Source organism: Amaranthus tricolor, chromosome 16 (assembly GCF_026212465.1).
Source record: "Amaranthus tricolor cultivar Red isolate AtriRed21 chromosome 16, ASM2621246v1, whole genome shotgun sequence".
Taxonomy (NCBI): domain Eukaryota; kingdom Viridiplantae; phylum Streptophyta; class Magnoliopsida; order Caryophyllales; family Amaranthaceae; genus Amaranthus; species Amaranthus tricolor.
The window spans coordinates 4,292,536-4,317,312 of NC_080062.1; the positions used below are offsets into that span (position 1 = coordinate 4,292,536).

The 24,777-nt window shown below is 32.4% G+C and overlaps 3 protein-coding genes across 4 annotated transcripts; 2 read left to right on the forward strand and 1 right to left on the reverse strand.

The window, feature by feature from the left end:
* Window positions 1–1,459: 1,459 nt before the first annotated feature.
* Window positions 1,460–5,794, reverse strand: LOC130803031 (DUF724 domain-containing protein 3-like). The gene is made up of 4 exons (XM_057667183.1): window positions 5,687–5,794; window positions 5,397–5,549; window positions 3,566–3,724; window positions 1,460–2,550 (listed from the first exon to the last, which is right to left on the reverse strand). Exons 1-4 carry the CDS (start codon window positions 5,745–5,747, stop codon window positions 1,997–1,999), a joined length of 927 nt encoding a protein of 308 aa, XP_057523166.1. The 5' UTR covers window positions 5,748–5,794; the 3' UTR covers window positions 1,460–1,996.
* A 4,641-nt stretch (window positions 5,795–10,435) lies between these two features.
* Window positions 10,436–20,195, forward strand: LOC130803032 (probable zinc metalloprotease EGY2, chloroplastic). 2 transcript variants are annotated; one of them, XM_057667185.1, is made up of 13 exons: window positions 10,436–10,808; window positions 10,891–10,969; window positions 12,895–12,963; window positions 13,069–13,161; window positions 14,195–14,245; window positions 14,379–14,489; window positions 15,346–15,420; window positions 15,503–15,608; window positions 15,716–15,809; window positions 16,154–16,307; window positions 17,782–17,989; window positions 18,119–18,279; window positions 19,640–20,195. In XM_057667185.1, the coding sequence occupies exons 1-13, from the start codon at window positions 10,654–10,656 to the stop codon at window positions 19,886–19,888; spliced, it is 1,605 nt and encodes a 534-aa protein (XP_057523168.1). In that variant the 5' UTR covers window positions 10,436–10,653; the 3' UTR covers window positions 19,889–20,195. The 2 variants fall into 2 exon arrangements, with proteins under 2 accessions (XP_057523168.1, XP_057523167.1); XM_057667184.1 differs by having other exon boundaries at window positions 10,438–10,808; window positions 14,192–14,245.
* Window positions 20,196–21,347: 1,152 nt separating this feature from the next.
* Window positions 21,348–24,652, forward strand: LOC130803036 (30S ribosomal protein S31, chloroplastic). Its single transcript, XM_057667188.1, has 3 exons — window positions 21,348–21,650; window positions 21,796–21,860; window positions 24,325–24,652. Exons 1-3 carry the CDS (start codon window positions 21,497–21,499, stop codon window positions 24,418–24,420), a joined length of 315 nt encoding a protein of 104 aa, XP_057523171.1. The 5' UTR covers window positions 21,348–21,496; the 3' UTR covers window positions 24,421–24,652.
* Window positions 24,653–24,777: the final 125 nt, after the last annotated feature.

The following is a 24,777-nucleotide window of genomic DNA, read 5'->3' on the forward strand; positions in this document are numbered from 1 at the left end:
GGGATTGATATTTTAGTGATTTATATTAGTGTTAGGATTGATATTTTTGTTAGAGTATATAACATAACACACTCAACCAAAAGCTTAAGCTGATGGTTGAGGCCCCATTATATGTAATATAGTCTAACACCCCCTTACACAAGAGTCCTATGGGCATGAAGTATGGATGCGATATAGGCTTTACTCATACATGCGCTAAATATTTCACTTTATATAAGGGATGATTGAGAATCGAACCCATAACCTCTTGCTTCATTAGCTCTGATACCGCATCAAATAACCATCTCAACCCTAAAGCTTAAGCTTATGTTTGAAACCTCTATATATTCTAGCAATCTTAACCTAATGTAATCAATGATTGATATTTTAGTGATTGATATTAGTGTTGGGATTGAAATTGTGATTGATATTAGTGCTGGGTGATTGAAATTAGTGTTGGGTTTTAGTGATTGTAATTGTAATTAATGATTAATATTTTAGTGATTGATATCCGTCTTCGTCTTCCTCTTCAATTATTCCACAGTCCAACTGATTGGATTTAAGCCGTCATTCAACCACCATAAACAAAATCTCTCAAGTTTTATCCTTCATTAGCTTGACAACATTTGCTTTGTTTTTAGGCAGAATTTTCAAGTGAGTTTTTACTTTTAAGCTTTTTAAATGCCTTTAGTAGTTATTGTCTTTAGTTCAGATTGTTTAGTACTTTAGTCACTTGATTATTTGATGTCTTACAAAGAAGAAATCCACCATTTTCAAGTCCCTTGATTTGTAATATGCTCGTGGGTCTTTTTTTTATTGTTTTATTATTCAATTTTAAATGTTAGTTATTCTGCAAGTTTGTTTTTTATTGCTCACTGCCATTTTCTTCAATTTTAAATGTTAATTATTTTGTTAATAGTCACTACTCACTGCAATCAAGTATTTCTTAGTTAAAATATACTTTTTAATTTCTTTAAAATTTGTACTTTGAATTCTAAGTCTTATGTATTATGCATTTTGTAGACTCTAAGTTGAAAACTTTATCAATAATGGTTGAGTAACGATGAAATTGATATATACAATCTCCAACTAATATGTACTTGGTATGTTTAAGTGTGTTTTACATTAAAAATGATATAACAATGGTCACAGATTAGTACAATTTCTTATTTTTGCAAAATTTATAGGATCGATCGATTCTACGATCCGATCCTACGATCCGATTTTAACGATCCTGACAACCGTGGTAGTTAGCACTTATTGATTTTGATTCTTAAATTATCCATGTCATTGAAAAAATTCAGTAATTGTTGTCAGTTAGTTTCTTTTAATTATTGTTCTTCGCCTTTTCAATTGCAGTTCAACAATTGCAATTTATTTGTTCTTCCATTGTAGTAGGTTTTTAATTCAATAAAACATAAGTACTAATTAAATAACCAACAAGGATTAAAAAGACAGTAGATTTAAATCTATATAAAATGTCAGTTTTACCATAACCGATTTCAAGAACGCAAGTTCAAAACAGTTGAATGTCTTATTGCAACTTGAGACGCTACTTCAAGAGTTAACATTCAAGCTCGATTTATGAGGAAAATTCGAATAAAATAAGCTTTTTTCTTACAAAAATTCCCAAATTAAACTTGTGATAATTTTATTTTTCAAGTTGAATGATACTGTTCACTGGTAGTAACAACGGACAATTATTAAATTGAGTCAAAAAGTTAGCCCAACAATTGCTCGTTGTTAGTACAATGGACGATTGCTGTTGCTAACTTTTTGACTCAATTTTAGTAATTGCCCATTGTTTCTCACAACAAACAATATCATTCCTTAGGCTTGGATCGGAAAAGACTTATTTTAAAAAATAAAATTTACAAGTTCACTTCGACATTTTTTTTAAAAAAAGAGCTTATTTTGTTCAAATTTTCCTCTTCTGAATCTGGGCACATCAAAAAGTAGATCATCCAAACCCAGAACCAAAAAAAATGTACAATTATCCAAGCAAACTCTAGTGAAATCATAGTTGCTTAATAGCTAGCTTACTAAAACAAGCATCAAAACTTGGCATCTCATCATCCATCTTACTAATTTTAGCCATGGCATCCTCAAAACAAACTTTTTCCGCTTCAGCCTTCGCTTTCAACATTAAAATCTTGAACTTGAACCTATCTTTCTCGATCATATGTTCCTCGGCCTTCTTCCTCAACCTCATTTTCTTACGTTCATGCCTCATTTTGCTTAGCATTACATCCAAAAGCTCAACCAATCTTCTTCTTAGTGGTAAGACATAGTAACCCATCATTTGTAGTTCTTGTAAAGTCTCCCACAATATCTTGGCATCGATGCAAAAACAATTGATTTGTACATTTTTGATTTTATCGACGGTCTTTTCGAATATTTGATCCCATGCAATGATCAAGCTTTGCTTTGCCGGTTCAGAGTAGCCTCTTAGGGGCCAAAAATGTGGGCTTTGAGGTATACCCTTCAGAAGGCGAGACACTATTATTTGTGATGGAGTAGATGTATTTTGAACTGATTTTTCATCCCTCTTTTCTTTCTTGATTGATTTATCTGTTTCGTTGGAATCAGTGACGGATGCAAAAAAAAATGTTACGTTGACATTTTGGAAATTGGGAGGCAAGGCTTTACTACTATGTGGAAGACAACGCACTGACCAACTTATTTAGATAATATTTATTTTAGATTTAAGTAATGTTAACTGATCTTAGTAACATCACCTTAAATCCACCCCTGGTCATGGTAAGTCAATCATTTAAAATAAAAATCAATTTGTTAAATAACAGTGCGTATTACAAATTTAAACTACAAGGAGCTAATTTGACTTGTAAGGACACATGATTTTTGAGCAAACAAAGAGTAAAGAGAGATGGTAATATACAAACAAACTTCAAATAAAAAGGGTTAGTCGAGGGAAATTACAGATATAGGTCATAACTCAAGTCATTTACAGAAAAAACCATGTTACCGTTGAATGGTGCAACATTTAATACAAATAATGATAGCTGAGTTGATTTTGCAAAGGTAGAGATTAGTATTCGGCCCATGCTATACTTGTATTTTGGATTCACCCTTGATGGTGGTAACCCATTTAATAAGCAATTCAAGGGAAGGATGTCCTCAAAAGTTATACTTTATATGATTATACTTGTACTTCTAGACAAACAACAATTATATTTTAAGAGCTACCCAAGAAAATATGCTTAATATGATTATACTTGTATATTCCTAGCTATAGAGCATTTTCATTGTTGAAAATATTTTACGTGTGAAGAAGATCCTACATTACTAGAACAGTGAATTGTGACTTGCATATAATGTTTGGTAGGTAATACTCTAAATATCATATGGTTTTGGAAAAAAGTGAACCTAATCAAGTGTGTATGCAAGTCAATGCTCATTACTCGTGGGTTTGTGGGCCATGCGTGCCCTGTGAGAGTGTCACACGAGTGGGCCTATGGGATAATTATGTGACGAATTGTCACGACCTAACATCCGTTTCATACTTATATACAAACTAAACAACCACTTACATAGATTCAAAGGAGTCAAAATGAGCATCACTTACCATTAGCAACAGAGCTCGATTCAGGGGGTCGAAAGGAGTAAGTAGAACCTTCAAATTTACAAGGAATCGTTCCACTTAATGCAAATCTTGTTTTAGAATTTTCAGGCATCGGATTTGTATTTGTGATTTCTTCGGAGTTGTCCTTCTCATTTGCTTTCTCTGTTACTCCACAAATCAATCAAGCTATATTAGTTGTAAAAGCTTTAACGGCCCGTTTGATTGTTAGTACGAAATAATGATAATAAGAATAATTTATAATGTACATTTTCATTAAATGTATCATCTCATTCCTATAGTAATGAAATGAAAGTTTAATGGAGTTTAGCTTCCAAAAAAAATTGACAAGATATGCAACTCTAATTTTTCTTTTTCTTTACAAAATTCATTCTCATATGTTATCATTGAAAAGTTAAAAATTATGAAGAAAAACACAAGTTTGGCGCCGTGGTGGTTTAGGGGTGAGAACTCCACGAACATTAGAATGACATAATGGAGTACTTTTTATGAAAATTAAAACTAAAAAGCTTACCATCGTCACAATTTAATACCAATAACTAAACACGAAAATAACCCATAAAGCCATAAATATAAGTAGCTAAACCCCTTCTAATATACTCTCTTTTATTTTTCCTACTTGTCCTGTTTACTTTTTGGTTACTATTATTCACTAATCACTCTTAATTTATATTTTATTCTTAATTTGTAAGTTAGAATATAATTATATGAGATGTTTTTTTATTCATCTCAATGCAAAGATTATTAATATTAAAACTTTAACATTTTTAATTATGCACAATTAAAGATATTAAAAGTTAAATATTGTCTCGACTGTTAAATTAGGCTGGACTTATTGCGAATGCCAGCATATTAACGGGGGGACACAAGTGCACACACTTCATAAGCCAAGGAGATATATACCATCCCAAAACCATATGGCAATAGGAAGAAGGTCTCTAATAGCTTATAAAGCGTGCACACCATTTTCAATTTATCGATGTGGGATAACTCATCCCAACATCGACATATGTGAAAAAGATAAATGAGACAAAGTATGATAAATTGGAAAACGTATCAAGCAATGTGAAGTTTTTTTTGAATATTCATAAGTATCATGGTGGATCTACAAAGGATCATGCAGGTATTATGGATTTATGGTTACACCAAGTAAAAGTCTAAAAGGAGAATGAAAAGAATTTAGGGGTCGTTTGAATTGAAGACAAATATTTAAGAGTTAAATAAAAGTTAAATTAGAAAACAACAAAGTTAGATAAATAATTAACGGAATTTGATTGTAAGAGATCTAAATTAATTAATTAATTAGAATGTAATGAAAAATGGAAAAAATAGCAATTCGTTCTCTTATTTTGAGTATAACTTTACCCTATGGAAGGGTGGAGGAATCCTTTACCTCCAAATGAGAAAAATCAACTTCTTTTTTTATTATTTCGATAACTTCATTTGCATCTTTAATAACCTAATAATTTGGCTTTTTTCTCCCTTTAAATATTTGTTCCCAATTCAAGTTACCCTTTAAAAATGTTATGTTTGAGCACCTTCAAAGAAAACTAAATAACTAATACTTATACATATAATATAAAAAAATAAATTATGTTTAAAATTTATAATATAAATAAAAACATAATTTATAGAATAAGAACGATAAAAATGACAAATGAAAACACTCAAAAAAAATATATATAGCTTCAAGTTTTCAACCCTATTTCAAAATTTTACCCTAAATTTTATTCAGCTTTCAACGCAAAACAATCAAAGTCAAGTGCATGCTAACTTTACGAAACTAAAACTGTAATGGATTACATAAACGTATTACCGAAGATGGGCGGACATTTGAAAACAGAACAAGACGGTGTCGTTTTATTATTCTCAGATGATCTTGCCGTCGTCCGTTTTCGACCCTGAAAACATCGTTGCCGTTCATTGGTTTGGTCAGTGACGCCCGAAGTAAATGTGAATCCTCCATTTTCTATCAATGATAAAAAATTAATTTGCAAAAAAAAAAAACAGACAAAATATTGAATATATAAAGATCGAGAAAAAATACTGAAATTATCATAAAAAAATAAGGTTTTCAAGAGATTAATGGGTGAAATTAGGGTATACCTGGAGAAGATGGTGAAGTTGAAGAGTTTAAGGAGAAAGCAGGCAGGAAAGGTTTGTTCATGGTCTCATTTGCTTTCCCGCTGCAGAAATTACTGAGTTAAGAATTATGGCTTTTTTCTGCTTTTTATTTTAGGAAGGGGAGAGTCATTTTTGCTTAAGGTTTAAGTATCGATTGCCTTAAGTCGTAAGTAGTGCTCCCTCCTATTCACCTTAAGAGTCCCATTTTATTTTTTACGGATTTTAAAGAGGGTCAAAAGTGGGATCCTAAGGGTAAGAAAGAGAGTGATATTATGAGTTTTTAATGTAAGGGAGGAAAATTAGTATGGGTAATGGAGGGTATAATTGAAAATAAGATAAAACTACTAAGGGCATAAACGTCAAAAACCCATACCAAAACTAAAAATGGGACAATTAAAATGACTTGACCATAAAAGGAAATGGGACACATAAGCTGAATAGGAGGGAGTATTTTTTTTCATAAATTACTATAAATAGTGATTTTATTCAAGGGTAAAAGAGAGAGTTTTAACCATTAGGTTCGTAATGACCTGTCTTAATATAGGGTGTATTGGCGGAAACAATATACTAAGTTGGGTCACTAAACTTTCGGAAAAAAAATTATAACTTCGAATAAACTAAATCAAAAAGTCATTACATAATAATCCAGGGAGTAAAACGCTCCCATAAATAAAAAATAAAACATCTAAACTTCAACTTAATGTTCTAAGTAACCCTACACTCTCTTAGTCTTATTCCCCAGTCGCTCCGAGTGAATTTAATCATCACCAGCAACAACTAAACAGCAAATTACCACTTAGTGGCCAGTAACTAGACTGTCCTTAACACCAAGGTTCAAATTTTAAAAAAGGACTAATGCGAGGCTTAATTAAAATTCAAATCCATTAATAACAATCCAACCATACAAGCCAAACCGATAGAGTCAAATCATGTTGATCAATTCAACTAATACCAAAGTAGGATAACCAAATCAATTAAAACTAAGGATATATAACTTTTCCAAAACAATTTAACAAAATCAAGTTAACAATATTTTCAAGTCGTACTTGGAACGGACGCAGTGAACAAATTCGCGGTCCACTAAGCCTAGATAAAGTTAGGGCGAACCTCGGGTCAACCACAATGATATAACCCTGTCTAAGAATGACCAATCTCTCTCGTTTTCCGAAGATCCAACATAACGAGAACGACAACTAAATCTAAAACTAATCTACTATAGACGTGCTGTCCAATCGAAGGAACCACTATGGACTTACCCAATGATTTCCAAATAACAACAAAACCAATGTTCATAAGGAACAACTATGGATTTACCCTTAAGAACCCAAAAGCCACAATGACCATTTCCAAAATACCAAAACTTCTAAGGAGTAGTTCAAAACCAATCAAGATCAAAATCATACAGTTTTAAGTTGTAATGTCTGAGTTTGGAATAAGGATAATTCGAACTTAATCAAGAATACACCCTACAACAACTCTTGGCAAGAATATACTACAGACAGTGTTATAAACTTGTCGACAAGCAACAAAACAGTTTTATAAACCATCACAATAAAATCACATAACCATTATAATATTCAACAAAAGTCAATGGTCATGGTCAAAGTCAATGCCAAAGTCAAGTTCTCTATTTACATGACTTTAACAATAAATGGTCGTAAACTATCTAATTAGAATAAATAAGTAGTACATGAAATTAACACATAACTAAGCAATTGGGTACATGACCAAACTTAATGAATTAATAAATTAAATCAGATTTTAATTCCTCTTAACCTAAATTAATTCACAAAATTTAAATTAACTAGTTTAAGCAATTATTAAGTAATAATTTTGTAAAATTAAACCCAAACTCATTAAATTAAATATTAAATGATTACCAACTAACTAGATACTGAATTAGATCACATGAAATTAGATTTTAACCTTTTAGCTAATTCACTTAACACTTTACTCATAAATTAGTTAATTTAATTAACCAAAATGAAACTAGACCAATTATATTAAATAAATTTACTAAAATAATTATTAGACTTAAATTAATGATAAAACTTAATTTCAGACTCAAATTTAAATAATTTACGTGGCTAACTAATAATAAAATAAATTCTGGAAATAAACTGTCAATTAATCACAATAGTTGAATAATTACTAGAAATTCCATTTTAATTAGATTAATTAGCCCGAATCAACCAAAATTAATTTACACTATTACCTACTGATTATGACATATTTTAGTGTTAAAATAATGTGAAAATAAATTAAAAATCAATAAATTACAGCCAAATTACTATTAAATATAAAGTGCAAATTTTCTAGATTTTCATAATAATTTAAAATAAAATTATTCAAATTATTCAAATTAATTTTAACCAATCCTAAATTAAATCTATGTTATAACACATCATAGAAAATTAAAATAACAATAATATATGCACGAAAATAATTAAAGAAAAATTTACAATATAAAACCGAATTAATCAATTTTAATTTTAATTAATTCTAAACAAGACTTCCATGTTTAATTAAGAAACTAAGTGAGGAAAAATCTAGTTACCTAGATAATGGAGGAAAGTAATAATCTTTAGAAGATTAAAGAAAACTCCAAGAAAATCTCCCAAATAATTTGCAAAATAAATTCCTTGAAGTAAGCTTGAATAATTCAAAATAAATCTTCAAAAGTAGCCTAAAAATATGATAATATTTTGGCACTTGAAAAAAATAAAGCAAGTATTTTGTTATGTTTTTTTTTTTGAGAGAAAAGAATGAGAGAAATAAAGTTTATGAGTTAGTTTATGAATGAATGAAAAATTACATAACAATAGGCTAGTATTTATAGGAGGGGAAAAACCATCCCAAAAGACTTCTCATAATGGCTGAAAATTATGAGCATTAGGGTGTTCAATCAACTTGAGGAAAAGAAAATGAAAAGATTTGAAGGATGTTTATGCATTCATTCCATTCTAGAATGTATCAAATAATTAAGCATGAATTAGAATCAATTAGCCTAGTTAAACACTAATTTTACACGCCTATCATGATAATAATGTACTAAAAAAAAAATTTAGTCCTCCTAATTTAAAACTTGTTACCACAAGTTGGTCTAAAAATAAATAACATAGGATATATAATAGTAGTACATAAATTTAATTAAAATAATACATTAACTCAACAACAACAACAACAACAACAACAACAACAACAACAACAATAATAATAATAATAATAATAATAATAATAATAATAATAATAATAATAATAATAATAATAACTTACGCACATTTTAAATCACATTATAAAGCATAAAAGAGATAGTTATAATAAATCACAAATAATATCTTAATAAATTATTTTTAAATTAAAGACTAGACTTAAAGAAAAATAACTAGAAAGGGAAAATAAAATGGAAATTATGCCATAGAGAAAATTCGGGGCATTACAAGGTTGGTAGATGATTCATATTTGAGGTGTTCATTTAGGTTATCGGGTTAGTTTAGGGTCACGTGTTTCGAGTCGGTTTAAAATCGGGTTTTGTATTAATATTTTTTTTTAATAATTTGAAATTCATTTTGAAGTCGGGTCAAATAGAGTTCGATTACAAGATCGGGTAAATATCGAGTGATCAGGTTTGTTTTGAACACTTCTAATTCTTGTGTTTCATATTTGTGGTATGTTAACTAAATATTTATTTTTAATTTATTTTTTATCGCCTAAGATTTTAAGGGTAAAAAAATAAAACATTTAATAAATTAATTTTTATTGAGGTGACATATATTAGTATATAGAAGTATAGGTTTAATTTGGTACTAAAACTACTAAATTCAACAGTAATATTGAGCATGTTAAGGCGTTTTGGAATGAGAATATTTGGTTTAGTTATAGTATTATTTCATGTTTAGTGTAATACTCCTATAATTTATGAATTATACTCCTAATATATAACATAAATTCGCCGCTTTCTAAATTTTGATAATAGTTTGTTTGAGGTGACTGGTGAGCGATGAGCGAGAGAATAAGGAATTAATACAGCAAAATTCACATATTATGTTACGTTATTCTTAAAGAGCATGACTTTTTGGTTCATCTTTACCAATATATCTCCTAACTTACATTTTTGTCTTAAATGTAACAAAAACTTCAATATTATCAACTATTCAAATAAATCTAAATAAATTAATAACCAACATTTAATATCCAACTCAATTGCTAGATACTTCATTAACTAACTTTTGACACTTCTACTTGACACTAAAATTTGTGTTTCACGACAAAGTCTGATTTAGACTTGGTGCATAGCAATGTATTGTACACCATCTTTGACAATGCACTCTACTAACCCAAATTTCTTACTCTTCACTCTAATTTACACTTTTTATTTTATTATTCTGCCTATAAGCTCATTAATGTAGAAATGTTACACGCTAATTTAACGTACACCAAGTCTACACAAAGTTTGGGCATGTATAAATTCTTGTGAGAGACGGTCTCTATCTCTATTTAGGTGCGCCCATTATATATTTTTGAAATATTATAAGTAGGCATTAGGAATAACGTAAGTAAAGGTCTTTCAAGATAGTAGCCGTTGTGCATTATATATACTAGGATTTCATTGCCACTTAAGACCGAGAAGTGGACCATTGCATTATATATAATATATACTAGGATTTCATTGCCACTTAAGACCGAGAAGTGGACCATCCGCACATAGCCCATTGGCTAGGAGACGAACACATTCGCTTAAACGGGCCGCCTCATTGGGAAACCAAATACGTACTCACATCTTCCAGATAAGATTCTACCTTGAAGCGACTAAAATATCTTCATTCTTCACTTCTCGAAGCCATTTCTGAATTTCAAACTGTTCATTCAAAAGATGTTGCAGAATGCAATTTTGAATTAGTTTTCGATTTCGTCATCATAATCATCATCATCGCTATTAAAGTTTAGCAATGAGTTTTCAAGCTCCACTTCATTGCAATTCTCCGTCTCTTTCACAATGTATATCTTGCTCTGTCCTCCGTTTTCAGCCTTTAATTGCTGTTTCGTCTTTGGATTTTTCTCGTAAAATTCAGCGTTGTCGTTTGAGATTACTCTCGTTTTCCAGGTTTTTCTTCTCTCTGTAATTGGATTCGCGGTTTACTATTAATGGATTTTGAAGTTGATTGCTGTTGAATTTTATATGTTAGGTTTGTGAATCGAAGAAATGTCGAATTCATATGTCGAGTTGGTGAGACTGAGATTGAACCTGATGGCAATGATGATAAGGTATGTTTATTGTGTTTATGTAGCTTGTGTTTGAAGTATAATTTTGTGTATGATGACGATTGACGAGCTAGTTCCAGTTTAGTTTAGCTCTATTCGCCTAATTATAGGAGTTGCGTTGACTTTAACTCAAATTGATTGTCGTCATGTTGATTTGGTTTATTTAGGTCACTATTTTGGAGTTTTGATAGTATGAAGACGTGATTGTCCCCATTGACAGAACAAAATTTAACATATTAGAACAGAAATCAAGTGCAATGCATTTATCAAGTATGAAATTCGGAAATATGATTGATGAGATGATTCGATTGATACATGGAGATGTTTCTTGGTGCATGTTGTTTGTTGATGACATTGTTTTATTAGATGAGACTAAGGGAGGGGGTAACTACTAAGTTGGAACGGCTGAGACAAGAGTTGTAGTCATGATGTTTTAAATGAAGTTAGAGTAAAACATAGTACATAGAGTGTAACTTTAGCACAGACGAGATAGCAAGAGATACTATAAAGCTAGAAGAGAAAAAAATCACACCAAGTTGATGTTTCAAATAACTTGGGTCCATATTTCAGAATAGTGAGGGAATCCAACTAGATGTGACCCATGGAATTAAGTGTGGGCAGCAAAAATGAAGCGCGATTATTGAAATATTATGTGATCGAGGTGTGCCATTAAAGTTCAAGGGCAAGTTTATCAAATGTCCATTAGACTAACGCTACTATATACATCAGAATGTTGCCTTTTAGAAAGGATCATAATAAAAAGATGGAGTATCAGAAATGCGAATGCTTCAGTGGATGAGTGGGAAAGAAAAACCGAAGATAACTTGGTTAACATGAGCGGAAAGAATATGAAAGATTTGGACTTACAAATTGAGTTGGAAAAAAATCAAAACGAACAGAGAAGAAAAATCCATACGGACAACCATTGAAACTGATTATTGGTTCATGAAGCCAACCCTAATCATTTGGGATTAAAACTCTGACATCATTGTTGTAGTTGAGGGCAAAAGTGATGGGTAAAACTCATTTGAAATAAATAGTAATTATTGGATTTGGAATAAACTTATTAGAATGATAAATAAGTTGGGGAGCACAGGTTTAAAATGTAATCATGCTTATGAAGAAATGATAACTATCTCTAGATACAAATTATCTTGTTTTTAGGCTCAAGTCAAATGAATTTTAAGGCCGTTTTTGTATGGTAAAAGAAAATCACAATAAGCATGAGTTTCCATTTTGTGCAATGATGAAATTCAACTAATTGTGCAGGTATTTTGTGCAAATAAATGGTGATTGTACTTTGTAAGCGGGTAAGGGGTGGGGTTATGAAATGATGGAATTCAATGAATTGTTGGGACTTTTTGTGTAATTAAAATGGGTATTTGTACTTTGCAAGTTCTTAAGCAGCAGGAGGTGCTTCTGCTGGGTTAAAAGTTGAAACCATCGCTAATTGAGCCAATGCTCAATGTTACTAGTTTAAATTCTTATGGTGCGTTCTCTTCACTTGATGTGCTAGCTTTTGAACTTATTAGTAGTGTTTAGTCTTGCTTAAACCTACTATTTTGATTTTATCACCTCATCAATCCCGCTAAATTCAGGTTAAGCATAGTCATTTCTGTTTATTCTTGGTGAGTCTCGAAATGTTATTTTATTCGGTACAAATTATCAACCGAAACAGTTACTTCATTAAATTTATATATACACAGAGAGATATAACACGCATATGCCAAGTGTCTCTAATTGAGATTGGAAAGATCATTAAGTTTTTTTTATCATTTGATAATACTTCAAATTGATAACTGAAATGGTAGAATAATTGGAAATGTGATACTGAATTTTAAATTGAGATCCCACTTTACACCATTTTTAGCTAGAATTAGACAAATATCAAACATTTGCATCTCAGTGTCTGTTTTAACATTTTCCAGGGAAAAGATAAGTATGAAGGCAGTGAAAGTGTGGGGTCGATAGATGGCAGTACAGAGAATGATGGATTGGTAATGATTTAAGATCAGTATTCATTTATCGATTTATGTAATTATATTTTACTTTATGTTTTCTCACTCATTTGATTAGATGGTTGTGGATATTATACCTTTTAGGAAAAAGAGCAGTTATCCGCAGAGGTTCTAAGTTCAGACAACAATGACTTGGGAAACAATGATATCAAAATGAATGTTGAAGGTGGTACGCAAGTATGTTTTTACTTGACAGAGATATTTGAATCTTTTGTGTATGGAATTTCTCAATCTTTACTGTTTTCAATTTCCCCCTTTTGAATAAAGTGTGTTATGTCTTCTATTGTTTATGTTCATATATCATCTCCTCTGTCTCATTTGGTAATTATTTTATTCCAAATCATTTTCTGCTGCTACACTTCAATTCCCAACTTACCATGTCATGTGATTGAACTATGAGAATTTCCCCCTGCTTCTTATATAAACCGAACGCTTAACACAAAAATAATTTCTTGTGGACATAGATGCATTATAAAATCTGTTTGACGAATATTTCGTGGGAAACTAGCATATTCTATACCATTTCTGCCTCTATGGTTCAACCCTTCCATCACTGGGAACAAGTTACCTTTTTGAAACTGTGGAGGGGGACATGGATTAATAACACTGTAATTATACATGTATTATATATTTATGAATGTTTAAGTAACAGATTTGGTTTAGATGTTGAAAAGAAACTTTGGCATCTCTTTTGCTATCTAATAGATGAGATGTTTTATTGGTAGTAAACATCTTTCCTATTTGTACAAAAAGAACCTCAACACAACTCGCAATATGAGGAGCAACTATTTTGTGATTGTTCTCGATACCTCTCCATACTGAATTACGCTCTGCTATCAGAATTTACCAAAGTTATACAGAAGAATTCATTTTATTTATGCTATCTAGTAGAGGAGATGTTTTCTTGAATGTGAAAGTCTTTCATATTACAAAAAGAACAATCAGTAGTTGACAAAATTGGCATTATGAGGAGCAACCATTTCGAGATTGTACTTATACCTGTCCATACCGAATGGCGTTCTGCTAACAGAATTTATGAAAGTCGGAGATGGAATTGATGCAAAAGATCATTCTTCTGTCTCCTTGAAAGATTAGCTTTTTTGATAATGCAAATATACCTTATACAAATTTTGGCTGTTCTTTTTGCGAATCAATATCACCATCATTTTCTTGCTGAAAGCTCTCATTTGTTCATATTGCACGACAGCAGGATCCCAGTAATTTACAAGTTGCCAGTGGCTCACCTCTTCCAGGTCTGAAGGTGATTATGGTCATATCTCATATGCTAATGTTTCAGCTCAACTTTATTCTTCTTTTAGATTGTAAATAATATTTTCCGCTTTTTGTTCAACAAGATTCATTATTTTAAGCAACTTTTTTTAACCTATGAACAGACACAACAACTGAATGAAGCAGATAGGATTCCGAAAGAGAAAATTGACATACTTAAAGATCAAGTATTTGGTTTTGACACTTTCTTCGTAACAGGGCAAGAACCATATGAGGTTAGTAATCAAGTTATTATAACTGCGGCTTCTACCGCCTTGTCACTGTTACATCTTTCTGTGGACTTTTAGGGGGACAATTTTCTACATAATGCCGACTAAAAAAGATAAAGATCAGAAACTTCTCTTCATATTACTTGGGCAAGGCTGCATACATCCAACTCCATTATTTTGCCCAGGTGCAAACCACTTAGTGGTAATGCAATGTAATGTAAATTTTATTTTTCATTGTGGCCAAGTCATGATCAGTTAAAATAATGTCGTAGTGTAGATAGACGTGCTAAGGTTCTCTTGTCCTAGCACTTGTTGCATATCTTATGCTCCAGTGCTTCTCCTTGATAATTTTATGGGTGATTTGGATTTCAGGGTCTTGCTCCTGCCATCCCACTATGCTTTTTACATTTCCCGTATTGATGTCCCAATTTGTCTTTTATGTTTCTCATTTTAGTTACAAACTACATTATTCTCCATCAAATTGACTATATTCTCTGCATTCTCTTACGTTTTCTTCTCAGTCCACCCACTTTTAATTCCTGGAATTTTCTTTTATTGCTCTTTCTTTGCAATAGAGAACCTTAATAATCAGTCCAAGACCTAGTCTGAAAAACATTGTGGGGCAGAGGGACTATATGTTCAGAGAAGTTGATTTGGATGATGATTGTGAACAGAGAATTTATATGTTATTATTTGTGCTTGGACTGTTGTCTTGTCAAGTGTTTCTTAATCCGTGATCTTAGGAGCTTAGAATTTGATTTTCCCTTTTTAGTGGAGTGGCTTACACGTTATAAATTTAACACCCATCTCCAATTAAGCAATATATGATCATTTAATTTTTGTTCAAATTTAAATTTTTTAGGGTGGAGTATTATTTAAAGGAAATCTACGAGGGTTAGCATCTAAAAGCTATGAGAAAATATCAAAAAGGATGCAGGTTAGTTTCTTTATTTATTTTTTTTTTTTGCACTTTATAGTTGCAAGTTGAACAATTTCTGATAATTTCCTTTCACCTGCAGGATAAATTTGGAGATGAATATAAACTTTTTATGCTTGTTAATCCTGAAGATGATAGACCAGTTGCAGTGGTTGTGCCTCGGAAAACTTTGCAACCAGAGACAACAGGTATATATATTTCTTTGTTTTCCTGATTCTCTCATCTTAGATCCTGTCTGCTTGAGTCTTCAAACAATGTAGCACTCCTGACTATGTTTTGTGATAAATGGCTGCAGCTGTTCCAGAGTGGTTTGCTGCTGGAGCTTTTGGATTGGTCACTCTTTTTACCTTACTACTACGAAATGTTCCTGAACTACAGTCAGACTTGTTGTATGTTCTTTCCGTAGCTCTTATTCATCTAATATACCTTTAATTGAAAATTCTCCTTGTCAGGAGTAAGCAAGAAATTCCTAAGTCTCCTTTTTATACTTATTGAGTTTATGACTTACTGATAATTATTTATGCAAGCATCTCTTGAACTTTCTTGTCTAAAACATTTAATTATCTTAGATGATATGCTTTTTCTTCTTTTCCGAGAGTTCAGAAGATCTGTTGTTATGAAAGGATATTAATTATACATTCAGGACACTTGCAGCAGGCTGTTGTCTGTATTTAAGACAATGTTATTTCATAAATTTCATTTGTGAGTTTTATGTTTCCATTTGTTATCTCAGATCAAGTTTTGATAAGCTTGAGTTATTGAAGAATGGTCTTCCTGGTACACTTGTGACCGTGCTTATTTTGGGAGTACATGAACTTGGACATTATATAATTGCAAAAGACTGTGGAGTGAAGCTTGGAGTGCCATATTTCATCCCGAGTTGGCAGGTAAGACATGCTATGGATGGAAATTACAAAATGTTGTTAGCTCATTTCCTCAATGCTGCTAGAACAATAATTGACATAGGTATTTCTCAATATGTATTTATTTACATAGTTGCATTAATTAGATAATATGGTAGTAAGTGGGACATTTTTCTCAATACACATGGGATGATAGGAACATATTTAACAAGCTTCCCCCCAACATGTATATCCACCCTCAAATGTGCCACACCGCCCACCTCTTCATTAGGCAAACTAACACAACAACTTGGGAAGACACATCCCGTATCAGGTTTACCAATAACCATGCATAAAGACTTCAAAGACTGCAAATGTTAACAGGAGAAGAGAAAATTTAGTATATCGCCAAAGATCAAGTGGCATCTAGAGAGGGAATTTACTTTAGACAAAAGGGAAAATGAGTTTGAAGTTTTCGAAGCAGGGTAAATCCTATTTGTGGTTTAGCTATTGTTTAAGAGCAGATTGTTCAAGTGCTTAGTGTGCTACACATGGTTGTTTCTTTGGTTGAAGATGACCAAAATGGAAGTGTTTTGATTTGTGAAGCTTGTATAAATATTATTTATGAATATGATTGTTATGTTGTGATCTTTGATACACTGTTTGATTCTTTGATGTTTCTTCCTAGTTTTTTAATGATCTAAAAAGAGGATGAAGGTTTGGAAGCTATAATGACCAACAACAATATGCTATTACCCTAATACCATTATGTGGCTTCTAGGCAGGGATTGGGAGATTCGATATACACAATCTTAATTCTTATCGTTGTTAGTGGTATCAAAGAGTTTATTTCCAATTGACCCTGGGTGACAAACATTGTATGTAATCATGTAATCAATTTTGATCTTAAACCAGAGAATTATAAATATTTGGCCCATCATAATAATGGTCACTACTCATGATCCACATCTCCAAATATTAGAAAGACAAAGAGCAAGTATCATCTATGGTTTTGAATTTTGATAACTTGGTTACCAGTTGCTTGATATATATAGTAAAAAAAAGAATTTAAAACATTCGTACATCCAAAGGTTGAGGTACTGTATTGGTCATGAGTTTAGAATTTTAATATGGGAACAAATTAAGCTATATTTAGGGTTGTTGACCTAATCTACAACAAGTTCACCTAGGAGAATAAGTTTACTTATTCTTCTCAAGGTTAGATAGTTGTGTAAAAAAGATTTTGAGAAAACTTAACAAAGCATTACAATTGGTCACCACTTGGTTTAAGAGTAAAAAAAGATTTTCTTCATACTTAACAAAGCATGTGACTTATACGTTGAATGGTGGTGGTTAGCAAAGAAAGTGGGAGTTAAGATCGTTGCGTAAAAAAAATTATGTAATTGAGTTATGGAGCTGCTAAAATTCATTTATTTCTATTTTATGTGCAAGAATTGGAGAAAACTTATGCCTAAAGAAATGTAATGCATAATGTCTTGACAATTTGCTTTGATGGCAGATAGGCTCTTTTGGTGCCATCACAAGGATTATCAATATTGTACCTAAGCGCGAGGACTTTCTGAGGGTTGCTGCAGCAGGACCTCTAGCTGGATATGGTTTGGGTCTTGTACTATTCCTATTAGGTTTCATTTTACCACCTAGTGATGGCCTTGGCATAGTTGTTGATCCTGCTGTTTTTCATGAATCATTTCTTGCTGGGGGCATTGGTAAGCAAATTTCTGTTCTGTCTATACTAAACACATTCTAATGTTGAAATGGAAATCCAAATTATGTAACTGCATTGTTCTTATTCTCACCATTGATCTTGGTTCTGTTGATTGTGCTTTCATGAACAGCTAAACTTCTATTAGGAGATGTCCTCAAAGAAGGACAAGCAATATCGCTTAACCCACTTGTCATATGGGCATGGGCTGGGCTGTTGATTAATGCCATTAACAGTATTCCAGCTGGAGAGCTTGATGGTGGGCGTATTTCGTTTGCCATATGGGGAAGAAAGGTAAAACTGAACTATCTTTATATTGTTACATTTAATGTTGTTTTTATTTATGTTAAAGTTGTACATGATGTTTTCTATCAAAGTTCAATTGGAAACGTCCTCTTTATCATTATTAACATGGGTAAGTTGTGTACATCCGACTCATCAAACCCACCTAGGTGGGAGCCACTAATGGCGTTGGGCGGTAATGGAATGTTATATTTTCTTTTTGCATATGCTTGTTATGGCCATTTGATAAAAGCTCCTAGATAATTAAACTAATTTCTAAGAGAAATATAAAGAGAAGAGATTTTTTTCATTGTTTAGTTCTAATCTTATTGGAATTTGTAGGACAATGAAAGGGAGTGTTAGAGAGGCCTAATGAGAGTGGAAGTGAAGCCTATAGGTTCCAAGAAAGGTTGCCCATCATGGCTTGAAGGTGCACTAATGAAACGAGAGTACAAGATCATATTCACGAAATAAAATGATTTCAAGCATGAAAAACTAATGCAAACAATAACACAGATTTAAGGTGGTTCATCATTAATGAGGCTACATCCACCACCTAGGTTAGTGTATTTCATTATGTGTCTAAAGTGTATTTCATTATGTGTCTAAAGGATAGAAGAGCTTAAAACTTAATAACAACTTGAAGGAATTACCTCAATAGAGAAATAATATGTGTGAGAAACTAAGCATCGAGGGAGTAGAGAATTATACATGGTAAGAGAGGGATATGGGAGCTCAAGCTCTTGGCTTGGCTCGACATCAAAACGTATATCAATAGAACACATATATATAGGCAAAGATAGGGTTGGCACGAATCATGAGTAGCAATTAAATACATGCATCAGAATGCCCCTGAATCAGGGTGCTGAACGAGCACATATGATGCTCGAATGAGCACCTGTGTTGCAACTTTTGTTTGCTTTGATTCTTTGCTCTCTGCGTATTCCCTTGGTCCCTTTGCTCTCAAAGCATATTCCAACAGTTGTACCATTGTACTAATGTGCCTTGGTGAGCAAGGCTAATCCCATTCCAGATATTAATCCACACTTGTAACTTGTGCATCAAGAGTGCACCTCGCCAAGCCTTGAGTATACTTACCAACAATCAAACACATATCCAAGGTCTAGCAACAAAGTTGTTACACCTAACTTTTGAGTCCAAAATCCAAATTCATCGACACTAACATTTCATGAAATACAATGACCAAGCCTCAAGTCACGCACTCCTTCATGGAGTGATGGGTAAAGAAACTAACAAATTGTTCATTTGGTGCTCACTTATAGGCGAGGACACGAGGTAGAAAATTACTATACATGAGAACCAAATATGATATTCATATTGCTTACCGATGGCTTTACTTGATGCTTGACAGGCCTCAGTTCGGTTAACAGGCGCCTCTATTGTGCTTCTTGGACTCTCTTCATTGTTCAACGATGTTGCATTCTACTGGGTAGTTCTTATATACATTTTACAAAGAGGTCCAATCGCTCCACTTTCTGAAGAAATAAGCGAGCCTGATCAAAAGTCTGTTGCTCTGGGAATTGCTGTTTTACTCCTCGGACTTCTTGTATGCTTGCCCTATCCCTTTCCATTCACAAACGAAGCCATTACAACATTCTAAGAACACCGGTGGAGTGCGCGAAACACTTGCTAGCGAGATGAATTGTGAATTTTAGTTTGCTCGTCTCCGAATACAATTGTAATTGATAGCATCACAGAAAATTTTGTTGTAACTTTATCACCGTCCCACGTACCACATTGTTTAAAAGATTATACATATACTATGGCCTATGGGGAATTGGGGATTATGAAATCTCAAAATAATGAAATTCATGTAATTGGAATTAGTTTCAGATCATTAAGTGTTCTCTTCTTTTTGGAACAATGGTGCTTGATAAGAGATGACATTTTCCAGTGTTTTTTCCGAAGTAGTAGTACTAATTTCAAGAACGGATAAGACATGTTTAGTTTACCTAATATTCTCACTTATTCCTTTTGTTTTATATTGTTGGTTACGTTTGAAATATTTTATAAATGGAAAGATAAATTTTTAAACATGATTTTTCACGGATATAAAAAGTTAACAAATATCACTGTGATTTTGTTAGACTAGTCTCGATGTATAGAATTTTTAATATATATTTTTTATAATTTATTATAATGTGTATTTAAAAATATTAAAGCTTGAATAATCTTCGAAAAATTTGTAGAAAAAGTAAAATGTAACTAATATTATGAGCTAGATAGGGTATTTTGTAAGAAGGTAAGTTACTCCAATAAGAGGAGATAAATGGGTATATTGTCCACATGAAACAATTTTTAATTAGCAAATCAAATATACTCCCAATTTATAAGGGTTGTAATTTTAAGTTGTATCATGATTTCATGCCCCATATTTAGTAAAAGTATATGTAATCAGTAATATGAGATAGAACTATGCGAGTTGCTCCTCATTTCTCACCATAGATTATGAGAATATATATTTAAGGCGTTGATTTTTGTATATGAATTTGAATTAGGATTAACAAGAGCTAATATTTACTCGGTTGATAGGTTAAAAATCGAGTAATTGTAAATAAGATTTGAAAATAGGAGTAAATTTGACCAAAGGAAAATAAGAGATAATATCAAGTTCAACTATTTCAAAATTTGTGACTTTATCCTCTAAGTGCCAAGTAAAAAAACGAAGGAATTTACATTTGCACATAGATATAAAACTCGTGCCATTTCATTATATTGTGGTTTTTGTCAGAGTGGGCCACATGTCTGGTATGTCATGTCATAATGGCTATAGTATTGGGCGATGCCATGCAATGCTCAATTTCACCAAACAATAACCCATAGCCCACACTAGTCGCGCAAGTCATATCATGATGTTCAGCCAGTCAAATCTATATTTTTCAAAATAATTTCGCAAAATTGACCAATAAAATGGTGGGCCTAAGGTCGTGTCAGTGGAATAATATTGTAGCCTCATGTCATGTCGTACCATTTTTAAAAACCTGGGCTGCTCTTGACCCACTATGGTGTATGGCGAGTGGCAACTAGCGAGATATGTCGACTCGTGCCACCCTCGTAACAACCCGGCCATGCCCATGTCTACTTGTTGCACCCGTGCTTTTAAGCCTAGGGCCTTATGCCTTTAATATCGACTGCCAAGTCCTCATATAAATTTGTGTCACCCGCTTTCATATATCCTATCCTCATTTTCTTATCTTCAACTTGAGCAATGGCGTCGTTGATCCTCGGAACCACTTCCATGGCTTCCCATCCAATTTCTCTCTCATTCTCCTCTTCTCATTCCGTCTCCGGTGTTTCTGTCTCCTCTCCTTCAACCTTTTCTCTCTCAAATCCTACCACCACTCCTCCAGCACTGCCATTGAGTAAGCACTTCCAAACTCGTAATCAGTTCATCAAGTCATCCCCAATTTCACTGTTGTAATCGGATAATTCAAGCTCAATTAGATTTTTTTTCTATAATTTCTAACTTGTTGCTGTATTTTACTTTAATTTGGGTTTTGGTTACAGTTTACTGCGGCAGAGGTGACAGGAAGACCGCCAAAGGCAAACGATTTAATCACTCCTTTGGAAATGTCAGTTTTTATCTATTTTTGTTTGTCTTTCATTTGTTTAGTATTGCATTTTTAAAGTTGATAATTTACCTCTCATTTCAGCCCAATTTCTTCGGGGCAAGAAAATGAAATTAGAGGAACTTAATTTATTCATGATTTCAATGTCATCAAGTACACTTGCCTTGGGTTGGTTTTTGGAGGATTGGAATGTATGCAATATTACTTCTTATAACCAAAGAAGTTGTTTCAAATTGACATCAACGCTTAACAACAAACATCTTTTACAATCCAACATACATTCGAAATGAAGATGACTTGAGGGAAAGACGTCCAACGGTTCAAATAGGGCAGAATGACCTCTAGATCTTTCTAGATTAAATAGAATGCAAGAAGTTCCATTTATTCAATAATTTTCCTCACTTTTTCTGTTTGTCCAGTACCTATACATGTTATGTGTAGAAAATCATAATGCGGAAATAAATATTGGTTTGAGTTTTTAATACTTGGTTTGTATTGATTTATCAATAAGAGGAACATCTCCATTTATACATAGATTAGGCTAAAAAAACATAATATTAACCTATACCTAAATAATATGAAACAAAATAACCTTAATATCCTAAATATTAAAAAAGTCTTTTAACTTTCTAAAAACATAATATTCTGATATAATAATATCTTTATTTTATTCTACTTTTTATTTTCCATCCTCAAGTTAAGTCTCAAGATTACCGAAATCGAACTTGCACAATAATTATCATATCTTCGAATCCAATCCTTTCAAAAGAAAGTCTGCTAATTGATCTTTTGATTTTACAAAACGCATTTTAATGATCTCTTCGGCAAATTTATCATAATTAATTTTCAATTTTTTTGTCAAATTTAATCTTTTTTTTTATCTATCAATGGCTTTCTTCCATATTTGAAGGTACAAAAACGAGTCGCTGCCATTGTTATTAGTGTCATTTGAAGCAGTGATTTGAAATTTGGTGGTGAGCTTTGTTGGTGTTTGAGTTTTGAGAAGGATGGTTAGTTTAGGGGTTTTGAGAGTTTCAAGAAATGGATAAGAATTATTGGATATGGTGGATTGTAAGAAGTGATGAGAAGACGCTATTGATAGGGAAATCAAAGGAAAGTGAGGAGTAATTTTGGTATTTGATTTTTGGGTATGGTTGTTTGATTTCTGGATTTAGGGGGTTTTGATCTCGATTTTGGGTTTGATTATTTCTGGGTTTTGATTTTTCTTCTTTTACCTTATCTTTTATCTCCCCCTCGCAACCTCACGCGGGATAGGGTCACTCACGGGAGGTAGCAAAATTAGCCCGAGAAAGGTGTGAATCCAAGTCCACAATTTATGGCAGTATTAGTATAGTCAAGAACATAATCAATAATGGTGGGTTCAAGACTTGCAAGGATCCAAGAGATTAATTTATCACTTTGGATCCATTGTTGATCTCTGGTGGTAGGAGGGGCGACAATGATATGATTGAGTTGCCCTCCATCATCAATTTCAGTCTGAATTTCTTTACATCACTTAGTGTAATTTTTGAAATTTAATTTTTCAGAAACTTCTGGCCAAGTATGAATTTTTTTGTTGTATTTTTGGATAAGTTGGAACAAGTGTTGTTCCATTTGAGCCTTAGAAATCATAGTTCTGGTTTGGTTTGATTGGTTTTTGTTTTTGGTTTGATTAGTTTTTGTTTTGATTAGGTTTTTGTTTTGATCGATTTTGGTCGATTATGATCAATGGTAAAATACCGATAGAGTTTTTCCGTCCAGGAAAACCTTACGGCGCTGATACCATGTTAAATTGAGCTGGACTTATTGTGAATGCCACCATGTAATTGGGGAAATCACAAGGTACACACACTTCATAAACCAAGGAGATATATACCATCCCAAAATCATATGGCAATGGGAAAAAGGGCTCCAATAACTATAAAGTGTGTATACCATCTTTTAGTTTGTCGATGTGGGATAAATCATCCCAACACCCCCCTCACATGCGAACCGCCATCAAGTTCGCATGTGGGAGTAATCAATTAGGTAGAAACGCCATTCTTTTCGGACCTACTATTTTTTAATTTTTTTTTGATCAAACCATTGGCTCTGGTACCATGTAGAAAATATAATGCGGAAATAAATTTTGATTTGAGTTTTGAATACCTGGTTTGTATTGATTTATCAAAAATGAAATAAAATATTAACCTAAATCTAAATAGTATGAAACAAAACCTTAATATCCTAAATATTAAAAAATCTGAACTTTCTAAAAAACATAATATTTTGAAATAATAATATCTTTATTTTATTCTACTTTTTATTTTCCTACAATGTGTAACAAATGATCATTATGAATCCTATATGTATGTATCATCCGGGGAGGTGATATAAAGAATAGAACCTGGAGTATGAGAATAGTAAACATCAGTTGAAGTGAACAAAAAGTGTGTGCTAACATAGATTATTTGCCTTGAAATTTTAGGCAAGGCCTAAAGACAAGAAAAAGGGGAGAGGTCCTCCAAAATCTCCAGTTACTCCTCCAGTTCCTCAAGGAGATGATGAAGCTATTGAGGATTGATGATGAGTTAGCTTGTGTTGATTATAAATAGAGTTTTTTTGAGGTAATTCTTGCCCCTGTCTCCACCTGCTAGACAGCAGGATGGTATTTGAGTCAATGTAATTTTTGTTCTTTAGTGAAAAACTTCAGCTCTTGACAATGTAAACCTTATTTTTTGGAAAAAGTGTGTTAATTCCGCTCTGTTGCTTCATTGATAATCCTATATGATGAGCTGTTGAAAACTTTTGATTCATTCTTCTATTAGTTGATTGCAACACTGAGTTTCTATGCATTCCATTAAGACAAATATTGCTGATGTTGAAGAAATGGAAATTAGGGTAGATAGAACTGTATAAACCCGACCTCGTCTATTATTTG